General features: G+C 38.6%; 1 protein-coding gene across 1 annotated transcript; it reads right to left on the bottom strand.

Moving 5' to 3' along the window:
* Window positions 1-53: 53 nt before the first annotated feature.
* Window positions 54-20,896, bottom strand: LOC140525526 (uncharacterized). Its single transcript, XM_072641023.1, has 3 exons — window positions 20,706-20,896; window positions 9,456-9,564; window positions 54-1,892 (listed from the first exon to the last, which is right to left on the bottom strand). The coding sequence occupies exons 2-3, from the start codon at window positions 9,541-9,543 to the stop codon at window positions 838-840; spliced, it is 1,143 nt and encodes a 380-aa protein (XP_072497124.1). The 5' UTR covers window positions 9,544-9,564; window positions 20,706-20,896; the 3' UTR covers window positions 54-837.
* Between the last annotated feature and the right edge of the window lie 918 nt (window positions 20,897-21,814).

The raw sequence follows: 21,814 nt of genomic DNA, 5'->3' as shown, positions 1-21,814 counted from the left end.
TCTAGGTTCACATTCTTGGTCTGCAAATAAGTTCCTGTATGATACTGGATAAATCAATTTACTTCCTTTTATTTCCTTACCAACAGAAGGAGGGGGTTGGACTGTATTCAATTCACAAAGAATGTACCTAGAAATTCTCCTTAGTGGCCTGGAATTCTTTGAGGAAATTATTCCACATGACATAGGGCATGAAACCAGAGAATTATTCTAACAATTCCAAGTGATACAGCATAAGGGCACCATAGATATATGTGAGATACGTCTCCACATGCATTTATATTAGAAAACATTTAATCGCTTTTATGGCCCTCTGATTTTTTTCCAAAGTGATTAAAACATTTCAGAGGGTTTCTAGCAAGCATGGAAAAAGTTGAAAGTCATGGTGGGACAGAACCTTCCATATATCCTGACCTAGACTATGCTTTTCAAATTGCACTTTTAGAAAAAGGATTAGGATTCTAGTACAAAGAAAGACCATGTTAACAGGACTCTCCAACACCAGATAGGAAACTGAGTTTGGCTCTTCCACTCTTATCATACCCAGTCCCTTCTCTTCTCTTGGTATTCGGTTTCTCATGTACTTGATGGGAAGAACAAAGCCACCTTGTTAATAGTTGTGAGGGTATATAAGATAATCTACTGAATGTAAAGGCCTCACTGGTGCTAGTAAGGTGTAGGTCATGGGTTCAATACTCGAATGGTTCACACATATCCCATCTAGCCTTCTCCTAAATGGATGCTCTTGACCTGGCTAGGTGCATGAAGGGCTTATCTTAACCTTATGTCCCATTGATGATCTAGAAGAGGGTCATTTGGCAAGAATAAAGGATATGCCCTTTATTCTAGGGGTTTCTCTGGAAACTCTCTAAAATGAGTCCTCTGATGCTTCAGAAGATATGAATGGTGCCCAAAACTCTTCCCACACTTGCTGCAGCTGAAGGGTTTCTGCCCTGTGTGTGTGGTCTGATGGATGATGAGACCAGATCTCTGGTTGAAGCTTTTGCCACAGTCACTGCACTGGTAAGGCTTCTCACCAGTGTGTGTTCTCTGGTGTATGACAAGGTCTGACCTACGCACATAGCTCTTTGCACAAACTGTGCACTTGAAGGGCTTTTCCTCCCAATGAGATTTCTGGTGCGTACGGAAATTGGAACTGTCACTGAAACTCTTGCCACACTCCACACATACATAAGGCTTTTCACCTGTGTGGATGCGCTGGTGACGGATGAAGGCTGAGCTGTCATTAAAGCTCTTGCCACATGTATTGCACTTATAGGGACTGGCACCTGTATGGATGCCCTGGTGTCTGGCCAAACCTGAGCTGTCACGGAATCCCTTGCCACACTCTGGGCACTTATAGGGCTTCTCTCCAAGGTGAGTCCGCTGGTGCAACTCCAAATGGGAGCTGCGGCCAAAGCATTTTCCACACTCCTTACATTTGTAGGGTCTTTCACCTGTGTGGATCCGCTGATGGCGGATGAGGGCAGAACCATCACTGAAGCATCGACCACAATCCCCACACTTGTAGGGCTTTTCACCAGTGTGGGTTCTCCGATGGAGACTGAGATGAGTGCTTCGGCCAAAGCATTTTCCACAGTCCAGGCATTTAAAGGGTTTTTCTTCTGCTTCAAGTCTCTCATGACCAATTAATTTTCCTTGATCCTTTGTTGGGGTGTTGGATTTACCCATTTTTCCTTCCATCGGTGGGGTCTTCAATTGTTCTTCCAGTTTAGGTTCTTTGGTCTCACCACTAGCTCTACCCCAGGCATGAAAGAGATGCTGGGTCCTGCCAATGTCAGATTCTCCCAACAACCCACTGGAAGATTCCTTCATTCCTGGAACCTCTTGCTTCAAGATACTCTCTGTGATGTCTCTTTGCTGAAGCCCTAAACCTGGAAAAGTGGGTAAAGAAATCAACTAAGTTACTCTGCTGAAACTAAGTGGAAAGATTAAAGTTTGGGAAGAAGAAAATGACCAAGGGAATGGTACTCATTTTAACTTTCTATGTATGATAAGTTACTTTGAGATTATTTGCTTCAGTAATTTTCAAGACATGGTCTGAAATCCCCTATATGCTTCTCAGCTATTTCCTTACAACGAAGCTGATTTATGTTTAGGGAGTGAAAATCTATTCTTTGACACACTGCATTACCAATTCATAACAGTGTCTTGCCTGAGAGTCAAGTAGACTGTACCATATGTCTGAGACTAGATTTGAATCTAGCTCTTCCTAATTGCTTCCATTGCTCTAACCACTGCACCATTTGTACTGTTATTCATATGTTTTTTGTGTATATTTTCCTCAATAGTTCCTGAAAAGCAGGTTATACTGACCACTTAGAAGTGCCTGGCACATGTGTAACAAATACTTGAGTGAATTGGCATGACCAAAGGAGAGCTAATTAGGGAAATTATGAACCCATAATTGGAAGGGTCAAGGATTGATCAGAGTTGTTGCTGAGGTTATTATGGTCCTATTCATTTTACATTTACTGACCTTTGAGACATGTGCTTAAATCTAGACCTGCACTAAAGCAAGACCCAGAAGTACTGGTAATAGGCCTCAGCAATGGACAGTGATATGAGAAGGGTACAAGAGTAATATTTTGGGCTTCTCTGGTGAACACTGTTCAACCACTGCCATCCCTCCAAATGGGACCATCCTTTCACTAGGGTTTAGGGAGGTCTAAGCCAGCTGTCTCCTCTCCCTGCAATTACTCCAACACCTTGGATACCTCCTACCCAAGCTGAGTCTAGGAATAGGATATAGGAAGGGGTACAATGCAATTCCCAAACTCTAAAGAGGAAATGGGAAGTTATCCTGTCACCAAGTGGTAGATTTGAATGGAACCAGGTCTCTTCCTCCTCAGTTACACCAGTAATAGATTGGAGGGTAAAGGGTTGGGCAGAGAGTAAGAAACCTACTGAACAGATACATCCCAATAGTTTGGGATGTATAGTTTGCCTATAGTTTGAAGTGGGAATGGGGTGTCTTATAGTAACCTGGGTGAACTGCCATAAATTTTCACCTCCCTAACTATATTGGAAATGAAACCACTAAGTCATGTACCTTCTTAACCTGTGTTCCTGTTGGCAAATAAACACCTTTGTTTACTACAACTAATTTTGAGCCTAGGTTGATCACCCTGTCCCTTTGCCAATACAGGAACCACTCCTCACCTACCATCAGTATGAAAAGGGAAGGTTTGAATTCTTGAAAGAACTAGAAACTATTAATAACCATATGAAAGAATGCTCCAATTTATTAAAATTAAGAAAAATACATTTAAAAAAAATCTAGGTTTAACTAAACAGATTGGGAAAGATGACAAAAGATAAATTTAGGAAAGGATACCCTAATTTTGTGACTATGGAACTCTGAATTGGTTAACCAGTATGGAAAGCAATTATGCTAAGAATCTGACTAAAATGTCTATGCTCTTTAACCTAGAGATTCTACTGCTAGGCGTATACCCTCAAGGAGTTCAATGATAAGAAGAAATGTCTCACATACACTGAAATATTGATAACAGGACTTTTCATAGTGGCAAAGAATAAGAAATAAAGTATATGGCCATCAGTTGGGAAATGACATTAAAGATCAGAGCGGGGAGAGAACATAGAAGTCATATACTCAATCAACAAGTATTTATTAAATACCTACTCAGTAAAGAACTTAGGGCACAAATACAAAGAATAAAGCAATTCCTACTCACAAGGAGCTTACTATGCTCTAATGAGGAAGATAATACATATGGAATAAGTATGAAGAGAGGGAATATAAATACCATGAATACAAGGTAGTTTGGGAAGTATGCAACTACTAGTTGAAGGGATCAGGAAAAACTTGTTTCTTAGAAGGGAGTGCTTGAACACCATCTTGGAAGAAGAGAGGGATTCTGTGAGATGGAGATGAAGAGGAAGTAAATTCATTCTGGACATGGAGGATGGCCACCACAAATGCACGGACTCAGGAGGGAGCGTCTTCTGAGAAGAATTAGATTAATTTGCTGGCAGCATAGTCTATGGGAGAGAACAATGTGTAATGAAGTTGAAAAGACAGGTTGAAGCCAGTCTGTGAATGGTTTTAAAAGTGAAACAGAGGATATTATATTTTAATCTTAGAGGCAACAGGGAATCACTGGAGAGGGTTGAGTAGCGGGGATGACATGGTCAGATCTATATTTAAGGAAAATGAATTTGGTAGCAGTGTGTAGGATGGAATAGAGTGTTGGGCAACCAGAAGAGGATCAATTAGGAAGCCTCTGCAATAATGTAGGTGGTGTGGGTCTGGACTAAGTTCTATATTCAATGGTCTTTCCTCAGTTCTGATCCAATGCAGTATTTGACAAGGGTGACCTTCCTCCCCTCCTCAGTTTCCTTTCCTCTCTGGGTTTTCATGACACTGCTGTTGTCCAATCTTCTTTCTACCCGTCTGACATCTGATCCTTTTCCATCTCCGTTGTTAAGTTATCATTTATATCATACCTGCTAATTGTGGATATTCCTCAAGATTCTGTCCTAGGACTTGAACTTCTGGGAGCCAAGATGGCAAAACTAGGAAATAATTTTTACAACTAGTATCTGTGATAAAGTCCTCATTTCTAAAATATGTAGAGAACTGAGTCAAATTTCAAGAATACACGTCATTCCCCAATTGATAAATGGTCAAAGGATATGAAGAGGCGGTTTTCAGAGGAAGAAATTAAAGTTATCTATAGTCATATGAAAAAGTGCTCTAAATCACTATTGATTAGGGAGATGCAAATCAAAACAACTCTGAGGTACCACATCACACCTATCAGATTGGCTGACATGACAAAACTGGAAAATGATAAATGTTGGAGAAGATGTGGGAGAGTTGGAACACTAATTCACTCTTGGTGGAGCTGTGAGCTGATCCAGTCATTCTGGAGAGCAATTTTGAACTATGCCCAAAGGGCTACAAAAATATGCATACCCTTTGACCCAGTGATACCACTTCCAGGACTGTATCCCAAAGAGATCATTAAAATGGGAAAGGGTCCCACAGGTACAAAAATATTTATAGTAGCTTTCGTTGTGGTGGCCAAGAACTGGAAATCAAGGGGATGTCCATCAATTGGGGAATGGCTGAACAAGTTGTGGTATATGAATGTAATGGAATACTATTGTGCTATAAGAAATGATGAACAGGAAGATTTCAGAGAGGCCTGGAAGGACTTATATGAACTGATGCTGAATGAAAGAAACAGAACCACGAGAACACTTTTCAGCGTGCAAGGAATTTTTATGACAGACTTAGCCCCTCACAGCAATGCAAAGACCTAAAACATTCCCAATGGACTCTTGAGGCAAAATGCCTTCCACATCCAGAGAAAGAACTATGAAATTGGATCACAGAATGAAGCAGAATATTTTCTCTTATCTTATGTTTTGGTTTTTCTCATGGTTTCTCCCATTCATTTTAATTTTTCTATGCAACATGACTTATGTGAAAATGTGTTTAATAAGAGTGTATGTGTAGAACCTATGTAAGACTGGATAATGTCTTAGATAGGGAGGGGGAGGAAGGAGGTAGGGAGTGTGAGAAAATCTAAGACTTATGGACGTGATTGTAGAAAACTGAAAACAAATAAATTATTAATAAAAAGTCTTTATTAAAAAAAAGTTATTTACAGAGGACATTGTACTTTGATGGATTCCTGTATTTCTGTATATCGTTTTTATTCCTACATGTGCATTTTCATTTTTATTTATTTTTTAAAATTTTTATTTAATTCATTCTGAACTTAAGAAATAAAACAAGCATTTCCATAACATTAAAAAAAAAAGATTCTGTGCTAGGTCCTCTTCTCTCCTTCCTCCTCATTCTCAGTAACATCACTAGCTCCCATGGTTCCAACTAACACCTTTACACATATGATTCACAGTGCTAGTCTCTCCTCTAAGCTTCAGTACCACATCAGCAAGTGCCTATTAGACATTTCCAACAGGATATCCTAGAGACACTTCAGCCTCCATCATGTACAAAATTACCATTATTTCCTCCGAAAACCTTCACTCTTTCCAGACCACTATCTCTATTGAAAGCACCACTATCATTCTAGTCTCCCAAGACTGTAATATCAGCATTACCTTTGACTATTTATTCTTCCTCATTCCATATAATCTATCAACTGCCACATCTTCCTATTTCCACCTTTTCTCACATTCAATTCCTTCAGCCCCTTAATGTTACAGATGTGGAAGTTGAAGAATTATGTAAATTACTCAAAGTCACAGAGTAACCATACAAGGTAGGATCTGGACCCAGCTGCTTTGACTCCAGAGTTATTTCTTCCCACTCTACCAAGCTGCTTAATGCCTCCTGGGCACTGAATATGATGAATACAGAGAAGCATAGGAAGACTTATATGAACTTAAAAGTTAAGCAAGCAGAACAAATAAAACACAAATACAATGCCTATAATGTAAATGGAAAGAAAAGCAACAAAACAATTGAAATTGCACATTGTGAACCTTGACTCTGCTTCTATACAGGAGTAAGGAATTACAGGTGTGAACGCTACACTTAATAACAGACTTTTTTGAAATCCTGGTCAATTTTGGTAAAAACATTTCCCCCCTTTTTTATTTTTTGTTAGAAGGTATGGATGACTCTCTGGAAAGGGGAGAACATGTTTATAAATGTAGATGTAAAAACAAAAGATAACAATCATTTTTTAAAAGGAGAGTTTGGTACTGAGGGCAGGAGGTAAGGAGTAGAGAGGGTTGGACAAGTGGAAAAGTGCAACAGACACTCTCCCACCCCCATATCCCAACCCTTGGTCACACATGGCATAAGTAATACCTAGATACCAACAAAAGTCAGTTCAGATAAAAAAAAACCTGTCATTTTATAGCACTCCTCCATTTCACAGCTAGAATCACACAGCCACTTTGGAGGCAGGATTTGAACCTGAATTCTTCTGGCTCCAAGGTGAGCTCTCTACCTACTCTATAATGCTATAGCATGTGTGTATATGTATGTGTGTATACATATACACACATATGTATACACACATATGTGTATGTGTATACATATATATACAGACACACACACACACATACATACATACAGTCTTAGGAAAAGTCATCTACATTCCTTTTATTCATTTTCTTCCTTTCTATTCAGTTTTTTCAAGGCTTTGTTAATGTGGCTTCCAAACTCATACTGTCCAAAGTCACTAATGATTTCTTAACTGCTAAATCTGATGGCTTTTTTCTTGGTCCTACCTCTCTTGAAGCATTTGATACTATTGGTCACCTGTTCCTAGATGTTCTCATTTCTCAATTTATCTGACATTACTTCTTTGTGTTCATATTTCTTGTTTCTTATATAGCACATGAGTATCCTGTGAGGTAACTTTGTACAGTGGAAAGAAATGGCTTTGGAGTCAGAGCAACTGGGTTCAGATCTTTCCCTTTATATTTACTATCTCTGTCACATTGCTACTTTTTAGCTTTCTTTCTACCTGTCTGATCAATTCCTTAATATCCTTTTGTTGGATTATTATCCCTCAAAAACCAAGAAAGTCCGTCTATGATGCAGTGATTTAATGTCCCTCATGAGACTGAGAGACAATTACTGATTGTCCCTCATGACTCTTTTGTGTCCTCTTCTCACCTTTGATCTTAATGATCTTATCAGCTCCCATTGGCTCAATTATTTCTTTGATTGTGATCCTCATATCTAGAAATGAAATCCTAAACTATTTCCCTAAACTATTTCTAATCCCACATCACCAAATACCTGTTGGACATTTCCCAGCTGGATATCCTGTAGGTATCTCAAACTTAACATGTCTCTAAAACAGAACTCACTGTCTTTCCCCCTAAATCTAATCTTCCACCAAGAACACCATCATCCTTCCAGTCGTCCTAGTTCCTAACCCTAGTATTATCTTTGACTCTTATTCATCATATCCAATCAGTTGCCAAGTCTTGTAGATTCTAATTCCATAATCATCTCTTATATTACCACCTTTTCCCTTACTTCCTTTCACCTCTTTCCATGTCTTAACTGGATATCCAACTTCCAGTTTTTCCTTTCTCTAATCCCTTCTCTATATAATTGCCAAAGAAATATTCCCAAAGCATAAATCTACTCAAAAATCTTTGAGGATGTCTCGATTTAAAAAGATCCTTATATTCTGGATCCACACCACTTTTTCTAGCTTATTTCATGTTATTACCTTTCATACCCTCTACAGTTTAGCACAATTTGCTGTTCCCTGAATTTGGCCCTCCTCCATGACTAGAATGCACAGAATCTAATTTCCTTCAAGACTTAGAGATGCCATCTCCTATTCCTTAATATTCTAGTTGATTGTTAGTCAATCAGTCAACAAAAATCTATTAAGTATGATGTGCCAAGTGCCGTGCTAGAAACTGGTGACATGAAGAGGAACAAAAATATTCCCTGCCCTCACAAAGCCGATGTTTTAATGACAACATGGAAATAACATACAACGGTACTTGGAAGATTATTGGCAAGTGGAAGACATTAGCAGTTAGGGGATTGGGAATGGCCTCCTGCAGAAAGTACAAAGTCCTAGGTGAAGAAACTCTCTCCTCCATTGCAGGTTGACACCTTCTGTGCAACTTTTAGTTAGAAAATTGCCTAGAGCACTAAGAAATTAAGAAATTGACCAGAGTCACATAGCCAAAACATTTCAGAAGCAGGAGATGAATGCAGATCCTTCTGGCTTCAAGACAGATTTTCTATCTACTGGAAAGAAACAACATGTACAGTGTGTTTGTGTGTGTATGTGTGTGTGTGTGTGTGTGTATGTGTGTGTATGTGCACTCATGCATCTGTGTGGACACACACACAGACACAGACACACTCTACATGTTGCTTCTTTCCAGTAAAAATGTAAACTTCTTAACAGTAGAGATTGTTTTGTTTTTGTATCCCCAGCATCTACCACAGGGGTTTGTCCATAGTGAGTGCTTAATAAATGATGTTGGCCTTATAGATATAAGATAATCACAGGACCCTCCTCAAAGTAGTGTCCCCAAGTCTCTGTCTCTCCCCCTGACCCACTTCAACAACTAAGGGATAAAGGTACTTTTTCCTACTTTTTGTCCCATTCATTTTCACATCCATAGCTACGTTTCTAGTTGCTTAAATACAACTGCAAAACTTAGGGTTCAAAAAAGTACCCCTAGCAGCAAGTAAAGTGGAGATCAAAGGGATAATCTGAGTTTTATTATCCTTTGAAAACAAGTAGTACCTGTGAGGTTCATTGGTTCACCTAAGTAAGGCACAAAGAAGGAACAGGAAAGGGGGAAAAGAAGAGAGAAGAGGAAAGTTTTACAAAGTGATTATCCCATTCTCCTCCCTTCCAGTTCCCAAATACATAATCTCAAGTATGTGAATCCCATATATTAATCTAAGTTGAAATTTTTATCTGGAGAAATTCCATTACCGTAGTTCTTTTGTAAGACATCTTGGTAGCAGTCCCTCTGGAGGGGGTCCAGTTGTCCACATTCCTCTTGTGATAAGTAGACTGCCATGTCCTCAAAAGTTAATGACTCCTGGAATAATGTAAGTATCTTCTCATTTCTGGTGGTTTGGGCAATTAATTTACCCATATTCAATCAAGGGAAATTTGCCAGAGCTTAGATTATTTGTTTTTTTGGCTCTCCTCAGCTTTAGAATGCATCTCTGTCCATAGCAAGGGCCACTGAAGGCACTAGGTACAGTTATCACCAATCTCGTAGCACTCAAGGGCCTATGGTGAAGGTAAATTTATTTTGGAGCTAAAGTTAGAGAAAGGGCCCCCTTTACAAATTTTTACTTAGGGTAATTAGTAGAAGGGTGAAAAACAAAAGGGAAATACATGGAGAAGAGAAGTAATAACTTTTAATGTTGTACCCAACTTGAATTGCAAAGATCACTTGAAAAGAACCTAGTCAGAAATATTCTAAAATAGGATGCTCAGTCTGATGGAGCATTTCCACATCCTTCTATTTTTCTCTAAGGGAAGGCTGTATGTACATCAGTCAGTGCTCATTTAGGGTCTACAACAGGGGTGAGGAAACTGTGGCCTTAAGGTCACATCCAAACTTCATAGAACAAATCCTTTTATTAAAAGGATTTGTTCTGTGAAGTCAAAGGATCACACCTGAGGAGCTAGAGGGCCACATGTGTCAGTTTCCCCATCCATGGTCTACAATCTCACTTCACCTGTTTCAGTATCTCCCTTAGCTTTCCAATGGGTTAGACAAAATTGCTAACCATATGGTGCTAATATCTTTCCATCTACCCCATCAGTGATGGCTTTCTACTAATGATATCAATTCCTTTGAAATTTTCTACAATGAAAGCCATTCATTCTCCCAGGACTCAAAGGGACTACATAAGGTATCAGAAATGCTTTCTCTTTACAGACTACTCTCCTTTGACTAATCTTATCTCCTTTGAAATGGATATAATATACTTAGACCCAAAGGGTAAATTGGAGGATTTAGCCCAAGAGTGTAGAGGCACACATGTATTCAACAAAACTCTGCCAGGATTAACAGAGTTAAAATGACTAGCCCAGCAATAAATGAAATGTGATTTTTTAAAAAAGAATTTGAAATAATTTATAAGCTCTCTCTTCTTTCCATGATCTTAGATATAGACTTCTCTAAAATAATCTCTGCAAACAGCTAACCTGAATTTGTAGAAAGGAAACAAAGTAAGGAGACTATAATATAGCAGTCAAAAGAATTAAAAGTTAAGATCTGTGAATAAGGACCTTTTGAAAGGTAGATATGAAAATGTTTTTTGGATTAAGTTAAGCAAATACATAGAGAAAAACAAATGTATACAAAGGTCAAGAGGAAAGGCAAAAGCATAGAAAAACAAGGACAAAGAATGCTGGTACATCCTGCCAGAAGAAACCAGGAAAGTCAATCTACAATGCAGTGATTTGTTAGCTTAGGAAAGCCAGGCTGGCCCTTCCTCACTTGGATACTGAGGAACAAGTGGACACATGAAAATAAATCCTTTGAATAGTAGCTCAAACTTATATAACACTGTAAGGTTTACAAAGCATTTTCCTCACAACACATTTACACTAAAAATTTTGTTGTCTTTGCTTTATAGGTAAAGAAACTGAGCCTCAGAGAGCTACTATAAAGTGTCAGGGCCAGGATTTAAAAACCGGGTACTCTAATTGAAAATCCAATATATTTTCTACTAAGTGACATAATCTAACACTATCTACTGCTACGTTTCAGTATTAAATATGTGACTTCTCACTATCATAACAAGGAATAAATGGGATAAAGGTACTGTCTCTGTTCCTGATGACCACACCTCAAAGGTTTATATTAAGTAGAATGGAAGCTGAGGTACTAATGTTGGAACCTATGTTTGCAGATCCAACTCAGCATAGGATCATTACTGGTTACTGCTCATTTTGCCTTGTAGGAATCTACTCACCTGCCTAAAAGGCTTCCTAGAGAACATTCATCCAGCCTTGCTAACATAAAATGAGAGAATATACTTGTCCTGGGATTATCCTAATTCTTAGAAATAGACTGCTGATTCTCAAGCAGTGTGAGGACACCTAAAATAGTTAAATATTATTATACTTCAATCTGACCCTATTCCATATTCTACAACCCATGCCATTGAAAAAAGTCTCATTTCTTTTTTTAACTTTTATTTAGTAAGCCAATACTAAGAAATATTCAGAAATGCATAAATGCTGAGAGACAATGACTGGCAGGCAATGCTAAGTGGTTCATTATATTAGAAGAATTAGAAAAGTTCATTGGTCTTATTGTTGTTCATGGCACTATAGATAAAAGGAATCTACCAATAAAAAATATGTGGATAGCTCTTGAGGGTATCCTTGTTCAATGGCACTATGCCATATAATTGATTTCTAGATATAATGAGGTACCTTCACTTTTACCTGGAAACAGAAAGCAAGTAAAATTTATGTTAGGAAAAATTTTGGCTAGTGTTCTCATTGTAGAATTCTTTCACTGAAAATCATCAAAAAGTATCATCTACATACACTTATGGCTGAAAAGCAATTGCTTCCTTCAAAGGCACATTGTAAATTTATTTATATGTCAAAAAAGCCAAATTTAGCCTAAAATTTTGTTTGACGATAGTACTGAAAACAATTATTTGTTCAATGAATTCTTTTACTTGAGAAAAGACAGTACTAGAAGCAAAGATGTCAACGGTGTACCTACAGATGTAGTGTTAAGCTCACAAAACCACTATCCGACAAAAGCTACAATGTAACACATGACAATTATTTTATATCTTTTGATCTTTCCTTGAGTTACAAAGCAAAGACTATCAGAACAGTAGAGAAATGTTCCAGAAGTAATTTAGACACATAGCCATTGCATGAAAATCAGGTTTTGAAATCTAAAGAGAAGCTAACAGTGACATTAACTTCACACCCACTGCAAGAGATTTAAGTACGTAACTATTATAAGAACCTACCATCTAGATGTTGAGATTCCAACAGAGAATGACCCAAAGCCATAGCCAGATAGTTGCCTTCTTTAGAAGAATAAAGTGGTAGATGTTCTTGATCAAATAAATGGCAAGATGTTAGTGAAAGCAGAGAGAAGAAAATGGTCTATGCATGTTTTTTTTTTAAATTTTCTAGATATGGCCCTCATTAATAGGTAGATAATAAATTTAAAAATCTGTAATTCAAACATCAGCCATTAAGAATATATATACATATACATGTATATATATATATATATACATGTATATATATATGTATATATATATATATATATATATATATATACATACATACACACACACACACACACACACACACACACACACACACACACACAAGGTGAGTGAAGAGTTTGCCAGAGATTGTCCAAGTGGCAAATCAGAGTTTGCAATAATCATGGTTGAAGACATGGTTGCTCCTTCAGCCAAAATGCACTTCCCCACTCCTAGCACAAGAAGCTTGGGATAGTGCTCCCTGTGCTTCAGCAGGAGAGCTCAACTTTAAAAGCCAGGAAATAGGCAAACAAAATGAGGAAAATAAAGCAAAAAAGAACACTGACTATAGAGAATTATTATGGTGCCAGGGAAGATCAAAGCACAAACTGAGAAGAGGACAAAATTGTCAATATACCTATATCTGAAACCTCAAAGGGAAATATGAATTTGTCCCAAACCCAAAAAAGCCTTCTTGGAAGAGCTCAAGAAGGATTTTAAAAGTCAAATAAAAGAGGTAAAAGAAAAATTGAGAAAAGAAACAAGAGGTATGCAAGAAAGAGTGAATAGAAAGGAAGGACAAGAATTGACTGAAGACAATAACTTCTTAAAAAATTCAACTGGCTGAAGAGAAAAGGAGGTACAAAAATGCATTGAAGAGAAGACCTCCTTAAAAAGCAGAAGTCGTCAAATGGAAAGGGCGGTACAAAAGCTAACTGAAGAAAACAATTTACTAAAAATTAGAATCAGGCAAGTGGAAGCTAATGACTATGAGACATCAACAATCAGTCAAACAAAATCAAAAGAATAAAAAAAATAGAAGAAAATGTAAAACACCTCACTGGAAAAACAACTGACCTGAAAAATAGATCTAGGAGAGATAATTTAAGAATTACTGGTCTACCTGAAAGCCATGATAAAAAAAAAAAACAAATTTCAAGAAATTACCAAGGAAAACTGACCTGAGGTCCTAGAACCAGAAGGTAAAATAGTCTTTGAAAGAATTCACCTATTACTTACTGAAAGAGATCCCAAAATGAAAACCCCAGGGAATATTGTAACCAAATTCCAGAATTACTAGGTCAAGGAGAAAATACTGCAAGCAGCCAGAAAGAAACAATTTAAATATCATAGAACCACAGTCAGGATTATGCAGGACCTTGCAGCTTCTACATTAAAGGACGAGAGGGCTTGAAATACGATATTCTGGAAGGTAAAAGAGCTTGTATTATAATCAAGTCAACTAAAATGTACATAATTTTTCAGGGGAGCAGATGGACATTCAATGAAATAAAAGACTCCCAAACCTTCCTGATGAAAAGAACAGAGCTCAACAAAAAAAATCAATTTTCAAATACAAGGCTCAAGAAAAGCATAAGAAGGTAAACAGGAAGGGGAAAAAGTGTTACTCAATAAGGGTAAATTGTTTACATCCCTACATAGGAAGATGATACTTGCAACTCTTGAGAACTGTATTGTTAGTATGACATTAAGAAGGGTGTACATAGAGTGTGTGGGTATAAGGTGACTTTGATGTCATAATAAAAAAAATTAAGGAGTGAAAAAAGGGATTGTACTGGGAGAAGCAGAAAGGAAGAGAAAGAAAAGGGTAAATAACATCACATGGAAAGGCACAAAGACCTATTATAAATGAAGGAAAGAAGGGAGGGAAGCGAGTATTGTTTGAACCTTCTTCTCATCAGATTTGGCTCAAAGAGGGAATAACATACACACTCACTTGGGTATAGAAATCAATCTTACCCTATAGGAAGGAGGAGGGGTAATGGGGAAAAAAGGGAGGGGGGAGGATAGAAGGGAGGACATGGGAGGGAAGGAAGAAGTACCAGAAAAAGGGAAAAGAAAGGGGAGGGGGACTGATAGGAGGGAGGACAGATTAAGGAAGGTGATGGTCAAAAGCTAAACATTGGTGAGGTGTGAAAGGAAGAAAAGAGAGAGAAAAGCATAAATGGAGGATGGCGGGGAATAGGATGGAGAAAAAGACAGTTAAAAATCATAACTGTGAATGTGAATGGGATGAACTCTCCCATTAAACAGAAGTGGATAACACTGCGGATTAAAAACTATATTCCTACAGTATGTTGTTTACAAGAACCACATTTGAAGCAAAGGGATACATACAGAGTGAAAATAAAAGGCTGGAGCAGAATATATTATGCTTCAGCTGAAGTAAAAAAAAAAAAGTAGGGGTAGCAGTCGATCTCAGACAAAGCAAAAACAAAACAAAGATCTAATTAAAAGAGATAAAGAAGGAAACCACATCCTGTTAAAAGGTATCATAGACAATGGAGTAAAATCAATACTAAACATACATACTCCAAGTGGTATAGCATCCAAATTCTTAGAGAAGTTAGGTGAGTTACAGGAAGAAATAGATAAAACTTTGCTAGTGGAGGACCTCAACCTCCCCCTCTCAGAACTAGATATTCTAACCACACAATAAACAAGAAAGAAGCTAAGGAAATGAATAAGATCTTAGAAAAGTTAGAGAGCAGAGGAACAAATGGAGTCTTCCTTAAAATGATAAGTAGAATTTAACTTAAACCATCAGCAACCATTATATGTAATGGGGATAAGCTGTAAGCATTCCCAATAAGATAAGGTGAAATAAGGATATCCATTATCACCACTGTTGTTCAATATTGTACTAGAAACGTTAGCTTTAGAAAAAAAAGAAATTGAAGGAATCAGAATGGGCAATGAAGAAACAAAGAGTGAAGCTATCACTCTTTGCTGTTGATATGATGGTATACTTAGAGAATCCCAGAGAATCAAGTAAAAAACTACTTGAAATAATTAGCAACTTTGGCAAAGTTGCAGGTTACAAAATAAACCCATACAAATCATTAGCATTTCTATATTTGTAACAAAGTCCAACAGCAAGAGATAGAAAGAGAAATTCTATTTAAAATAACTGTAGACAATATAAAATGTTTGGGAGTCTACCTGACAACACATACCCAGGAGCTATATGAACACAATTATTACAAAATATTTTTCACACAAATAAAGTCACATTTAAATAAATGGAAAAACCTCTAATTGGTTAATCTGACAAAACAGGAAAATGATAAATGTTGGAAAAGATGTGGGAAAACTAATGTGGAGTTATGAATGATCCAACCATTCTGGAAAACAATTTGGAACTATGCCCAAAGGGCTATAAAACTGTGCATACCCTTTGATCCAGCAATACCACTATGTCTGTATCCCAAAGAGATCATAAAAATGGGAAAAATGGCCCACATGCACAAAAATATTCATAGCAGCTCTTTTTGTGGTGGCCAAGAATTGGAAACCGAGGGGATGCTCATCAATTGGGGAATGGATGAACAAGATGTGGTATGTGAATGTAATGGAATACTATTGAGCTAGAAGAAATGATGAGCAGACAGACCAGAAAAACCTGGAAAGACTTACATAAACCAATGCTGAGTGAAGTAAGCAGAACCAGAACACTGTACATAGCAACAGTAATATTGTGTGATAACTAACTTTGATAGACTTCTCCTTTCTCACTAATGTAAGGATCTAAGACAGTTCCAAAAGACTCATGGAAAAAACTATTCACAACTAGAGAAAGAATTATGGATTCTTAATACAGATTGAAGCACACTATTTTCTGTCTCTTTCTCTTTTTTTTTTTTTTGGTTTATTCTTTTTCATGGTTTTTCCCTTTGGTTTTAGTTCTTCTTTACATGACTTATGTGGAAATATGTTTAATACAATTATATATGTATGGCCTATATCAGATTGCATGCTGTCTTAGGGAGGAGGGAGAGGAATGAGGGAGAGAAAATTTAAAACTCAAAATCTTATAAAAGTGAATGTCAAAAACAAATAAGTTTTTTTATAAAAATATGAGAATGATTTACTCTTTCCTTCTAAAGCTTATTTTACAGATGAGGAAGTGAGTTGACCAGGGTCATTCAGCTAGTGTTTAGGCCAGATTTGAACTGAAGAGTCTTCCTGACTTGGAGCTGGAACTCTATCCACTTAGTTGCCCTACTCATAACTGAGCAGTGGTCATCAACTCTTTGAAGGGGGAAACCACTTCTTCCTGAGTTAAACTATTCCACATTTGGATATCTTTCATCATTAGGAAGTTTTTCTATATACACTCTGAAGGTTGGACTAGGTAATGTCTAAGGTCTCTTCCAGTCCTACAGCCTATTTAACATAGACTAATATTATGTTAGATAGCACTAGGCCAAGTCCAGATACTTGGAAGTCCACTGGAGACATCCCATTGTCTAGCCCACAGGTCTCTATTTGTCCACAAGCATAATGTCCATACTAAATGCTCCACTAAAGTCTAGGTAAATTACATAAGTTTTGTTGGCAATGACTTGTTTTTGTTTAGGTCATGCTGGCTTTTTAAAATCTTTTATTTTTCGAGATTTTTACTAACTATCCTTCCTAATAATCCATTCTATAACTGTACCAGAAATTTAAGTTCATTGGTCTATAGCTTGTTAAATCCATGCTTTTCTTTTAAAAATGATAGACATTTACCTTTCTCCAATCCTATAAAATCTCTCCTAGTTGTCATGTTTTTTTCTGTTTCCTGACAAGGTCTCAGTAATCAAATATGCCAATTCTTTCAGAACTCAAGAATATCATTCATCTAGGTCAAATGACCTGAACTTATTAAGCGCATCTAGGGAACCACTTATTTGGGGTATCAATTTCTTATCAGCCATAATTACTCCATTCATTTTCATCTAAAGATTTTTATTCTCCTTGTCAAAGAAAAGAGAAGCAAAATAAAAATTAAATACTTCTTCCCTCAATTGTCAGTTAACATTGGCCCAGTCACCCTCAATAGAGATTCTACCCATCTTTGAGTCTCCTCTTTTCTACAATATGGCTAAAAAAAAAATAACTTTTTGTTATCATTAAGTTTTCCCTGACAGCTTCAGCTTCTTCTCAGTTTTAGCCCTCCTGGTGCTGCTATCCCTACAGGACTAAGCCATGTTTTACAGTTAATCAGTCTACCAGTCAATAAGAATTTAAGTATTTATAGCATTGTGCTCAGTGTAAGAAATATAATGAAAATGATAAATAGCCTCTGTAAATAAAATAATTACATTCTAATAAGGAAGAAAATATATTCATAAAGAATGGATGGAAGGTAACCTTAAAGGTGAAGTAACTAGCAACCAGGCAGACTGGGAAAGACCTCCTGCAGGCGGTAGCATTTGAGCAAAGTCTTGAAGGAAGCCAGGATTCTGAAAGGCAGAGATAAGGAGGGAAAATGTTCTAGGTAAACAAAACAGCCAATTTAAAGGCACAGAGAAGGGGGGTAGGGAATTGTGTGTTAGAAACAGAAGGTAGACCAGTATGTGAACTGAAGAGACCATAACTGGAAAGTCAAGGGCCAGGTTGTAAATGACTGAACCCTTATTAGGCTTTATTATGCTGCCCCAGCCCCAATAGTCTAACTTCCTTATGGGTCCCACTGAACAGCAGGCATGTCCTGATTTACAATACAATTTATAATACAATTTGGCATCACAAGTCCCTAAACATAATCATAGGCCACACTGAACAGCATGCCCACTGCCCTCTGATCCAATTCACATATTTGAACAGGTGTGTTCTTGTACTCAACCACAATCACAACATCCGTTGAACCCAACAGAGTACCACTACACGTAACTATCTATCTCGACCAAACAAGACCACAATAGCTACCCAATAAGAAAGCAGCATGACCAGGATGTTTGACCACCAAACCACAGAAGGGACCACCTGCCCTATTACCTGATTCCTTAACAAACCACTCCTGCCTTTTTAATATTAATCATATTCTTATATTCTATGTAAATTATGATTGCGTAATAAACATCATATGTTCCATAAAATTGTCTTGCCTTACTGAAATCCCTAGTTCCTCTAAGGAACTTAGCTACTCACCAGAGTGTGAAACCTCAAAATCACAATCAGTCTCTCTAATTGGCTTGGAGTCCACCTCAGTCTTTGAAATTATTTGAGACATCCCAATGCATCACAACCTGACCCCTCATCAGTAAACAGCTTACATCTCAAATGGGAAAGTTTCTATGTGGTCCAAGAGATAATAATAGCCAAGATTCATACAGCATTTATTATGTGCTAAGTGCTTTACAATATTATTTCCCCCATTTTACAAATAGAGAAACTGAGGCAAGCAGGGTTAAGTGACTTGCCCAGGGCCACACAATAAGTAAGCATCTGAGGCCAGACTTGGAGTCTTCCCAACTCCAAGGCCTGGTGCTCAATCCACTGTGTCACCTAGCTAATAACAATACTCATATGGTGCTTTAAGATTTGCCACAAATATCATCTCATTTTGTCCTCACAATTCTAGCAGGTAGGTGCTTTTCTCATCCCCATTTATAGATAAGGAAATTGAGGAAGAGATTGATTTGCCCTGGGTCACACGGCTATATCTGAAGCAAAATTTCAACTCAGGTCTTCATAACTCTATGCCCAGCACTCTATCTACTGTTCTACTTAATTGCTTCATAACAGGGAGCCACTGGATTTTACTGAATGAAGTGGGGGCATTAGACGATCAGATTTGCACTCTAAGTCAATTCAGCAGTTATATGGAAGATGAACTTAAATAGCAAGAAATTGCCAATTAAAAGAGTATTGCAATAGTCCAGGTGAGAGGCGATGAAAACCTAAACTAGGAGGGCCGGAGTATGAGTGGTGAAAATGGAACAGATATAAGATAGACACAAGATTCGGTGTAGAGGTAGAAACAAGATTGGGCAACTGATTGGAAATGTGGAGTGAGGGAGAGAAAGATGGAACCAAAATTGTGAACCTAGGTGATGTAGAAAGCTAGAGGAGCCTTTGATAGTAAAAGGAAATACTTGATTTCTGTTACCTGCTTACTTCCATCTTCTATATGTGTCTTTTAAATATCTTGGCTGTTAGATAATTTCCCTGTGCATACACATTTGTCTCTTTAAACCACTCCTTTTTATCACCAATGGAATCATTTTTTCCTGGTGTCTTCAGAATTTCATTCTAGAGAGCTTCCCATTCCTCCCAGTAGAGGAAAGAATCAGAAAGCTTCTCCCAAGGATGGGGCCCAGGGCAGACCTCATCATTTCCCACCTGGCTACTACCTGGACTTCAGCATTGTCTCCAGAAATGCATCTTGCACTAAATACCTCTCTGGAGCAAAGCTGTATCTTATTTTGTGCGATTCAGTTTCCAGGTCCCTAGATCCCTGAGCCTCAACAAATCTGCAATGCAGCAGGTTTAAAGCAGTAGATCATTAATGTCATTATCTCCCTCATCAATCCCTGCCCCAACTGTTTCCTCCCTCTCTTTGGTTCTTCATTTCTAATATTTAACTCTCTTGCTTCCCCAGGCCACTTTTCTTAGGGTCCCAAGCACCTAAACTCTAGCTCTTCTTTTAGCCTCCTAATTTCTCAGATCTCCTGAATGAAAACCTATCAACTGTCTCTCATAAGCTCTTAAATGTCGGAAGCTTTCCACCTTTCCGTCGGTCTTCCTCTAATCGCAGGTCCAGGTGTAACTTCCAGGTTTCAGGCACCAATCTCTCCAGCCCACACCTCCCGGGGCCAGGTCTGCTCCAGACCCTTCATTCATTCTCAGCCGGCGTTCCCGTTCCCAACAGCGGCTCCTCCCCAGGTACCAAACTGTTATCCCACCGTCTTCCCCCTGCCTCCTGCAGACCGGGCACCCCGTCTTCCCAAGCCCCTGGTCCTCATTCTCGGCCCCCACCTATAGCCCCCATTCCTCAGCCCATCACCGGCTCCAGCCCCAGGCCGGCAGCGCCGGACCTTGCCCTCCCTTAGGAGGAAAGGGTCCGCTCCCATCTTCCAGGGAGTTCCAGCTCCGGCTCCAGCCCGGATCGGCTCCTTTCCCCGGGCTGGGCCCGGCCCCTCCCCAGGGTTTTGGTGTCCCCACCGCCCGGGCTCAGACTCACAGGCCGGGGCCGCCCCGGGGCTGGGTCTCCTCTTCTCCGCGACTTGCGGCAGGGACGCTTGTGCTCTCTCTGGGACGCAGAGGCGCAGGGCACACCAAGGACAGCGAAAGTCGCGGTGGAGAACAATGGAAGGGAAGCGTACTGGCCAGACGGGCGGAACCGCCGGCACCGCCGCCGCGCACTTCCGGGTTCCCTCTAGTCCACGTAAACGTTGGCATTCCTGTTTTTGTGTTGTCCTGCGGTATATTTTAAAGGACTTGTTGGGGTGTCTTCAACGCCCTGCTCCTTACTACAGATGTGAACTTGAACATGTGTATTCCCTTTTCTGGGCCTCAGCTTCCTTATCTGTCAAATGAGAGGACTGTTAGAAGCAAGTGTGTGTAGATTTGTATTATGTGTATATATACATGTATGAGTGTGAAATGTTTCAGCCTAGCACCACTGTGTACTCTATACATGATCACACACACGCACACACTCACACATACACACCACCTTTATGTAGACCTGTCTTCTCTCCTAGCCTTGACTATCTTCAGCCATTCCCTCAGTTTCTCCTTTCTGGGAGTGGCTTTTCTCTATAACCAAACCAGACAGAAAATGAGGAAGCCCAATAATAACCCAACTGATTTCAATGGACCTAGGCACAAAGAACCCCCATTCTAAGAAATCACTCTGCTCTGAGAAACTGCAAAAGTGAAACAATGGTCCTCTTATAGCTTTGTGCCTCCAGCAAGAAATAATCCTAGCCCCTCAATTGTCCTCTAACTACTTCATTCTCAATGGTTCACCCAGATTAGCAGCATCTCTTGTTCACAATTGCTTATTAGGTTAATGTTTAAAAAAAAATAAAGGCAAACAAATTTGGAGAAGGAGCATACAGAGTCACTTTCTTGAGCTTTTGTAGATGCAGCCTCCCTTGCCTCATTATGGAAATGCTAATAAGCAGGTCAAGTTAGGATATGGTAACTTCCATTGTTTTAGGCACCCACCAGGTATGAAAAGTTCTGATCTTACTTGGGTTATGGAGAAGCAGAGACTAAGCACTTTGAGATTTGCAAAATACTTTATATGTGTTATCTCATTTGATCCTGTGATAGAACTAATAT

The sequence above is a fragment of the Notamacropus eugenii genome, chromosome 2 (genome assembly GCF_028372415.1).
Source record: "Notamacropus eugenii isolate mMacEug1 chromosome 2, mMacEug1.pri_v2, whole genome shotgun sequence".
NCBI lineage: Eukaryota > Metazoa > Chordata > Mammalia > Diprotodontia > Macropodidae > Notamacropus > Notamacropus eugenii.
Note: the sequence above shows the minus strand (reverse complement) of the source record. Positions and strands in the feature narration are given on the sequence as shown.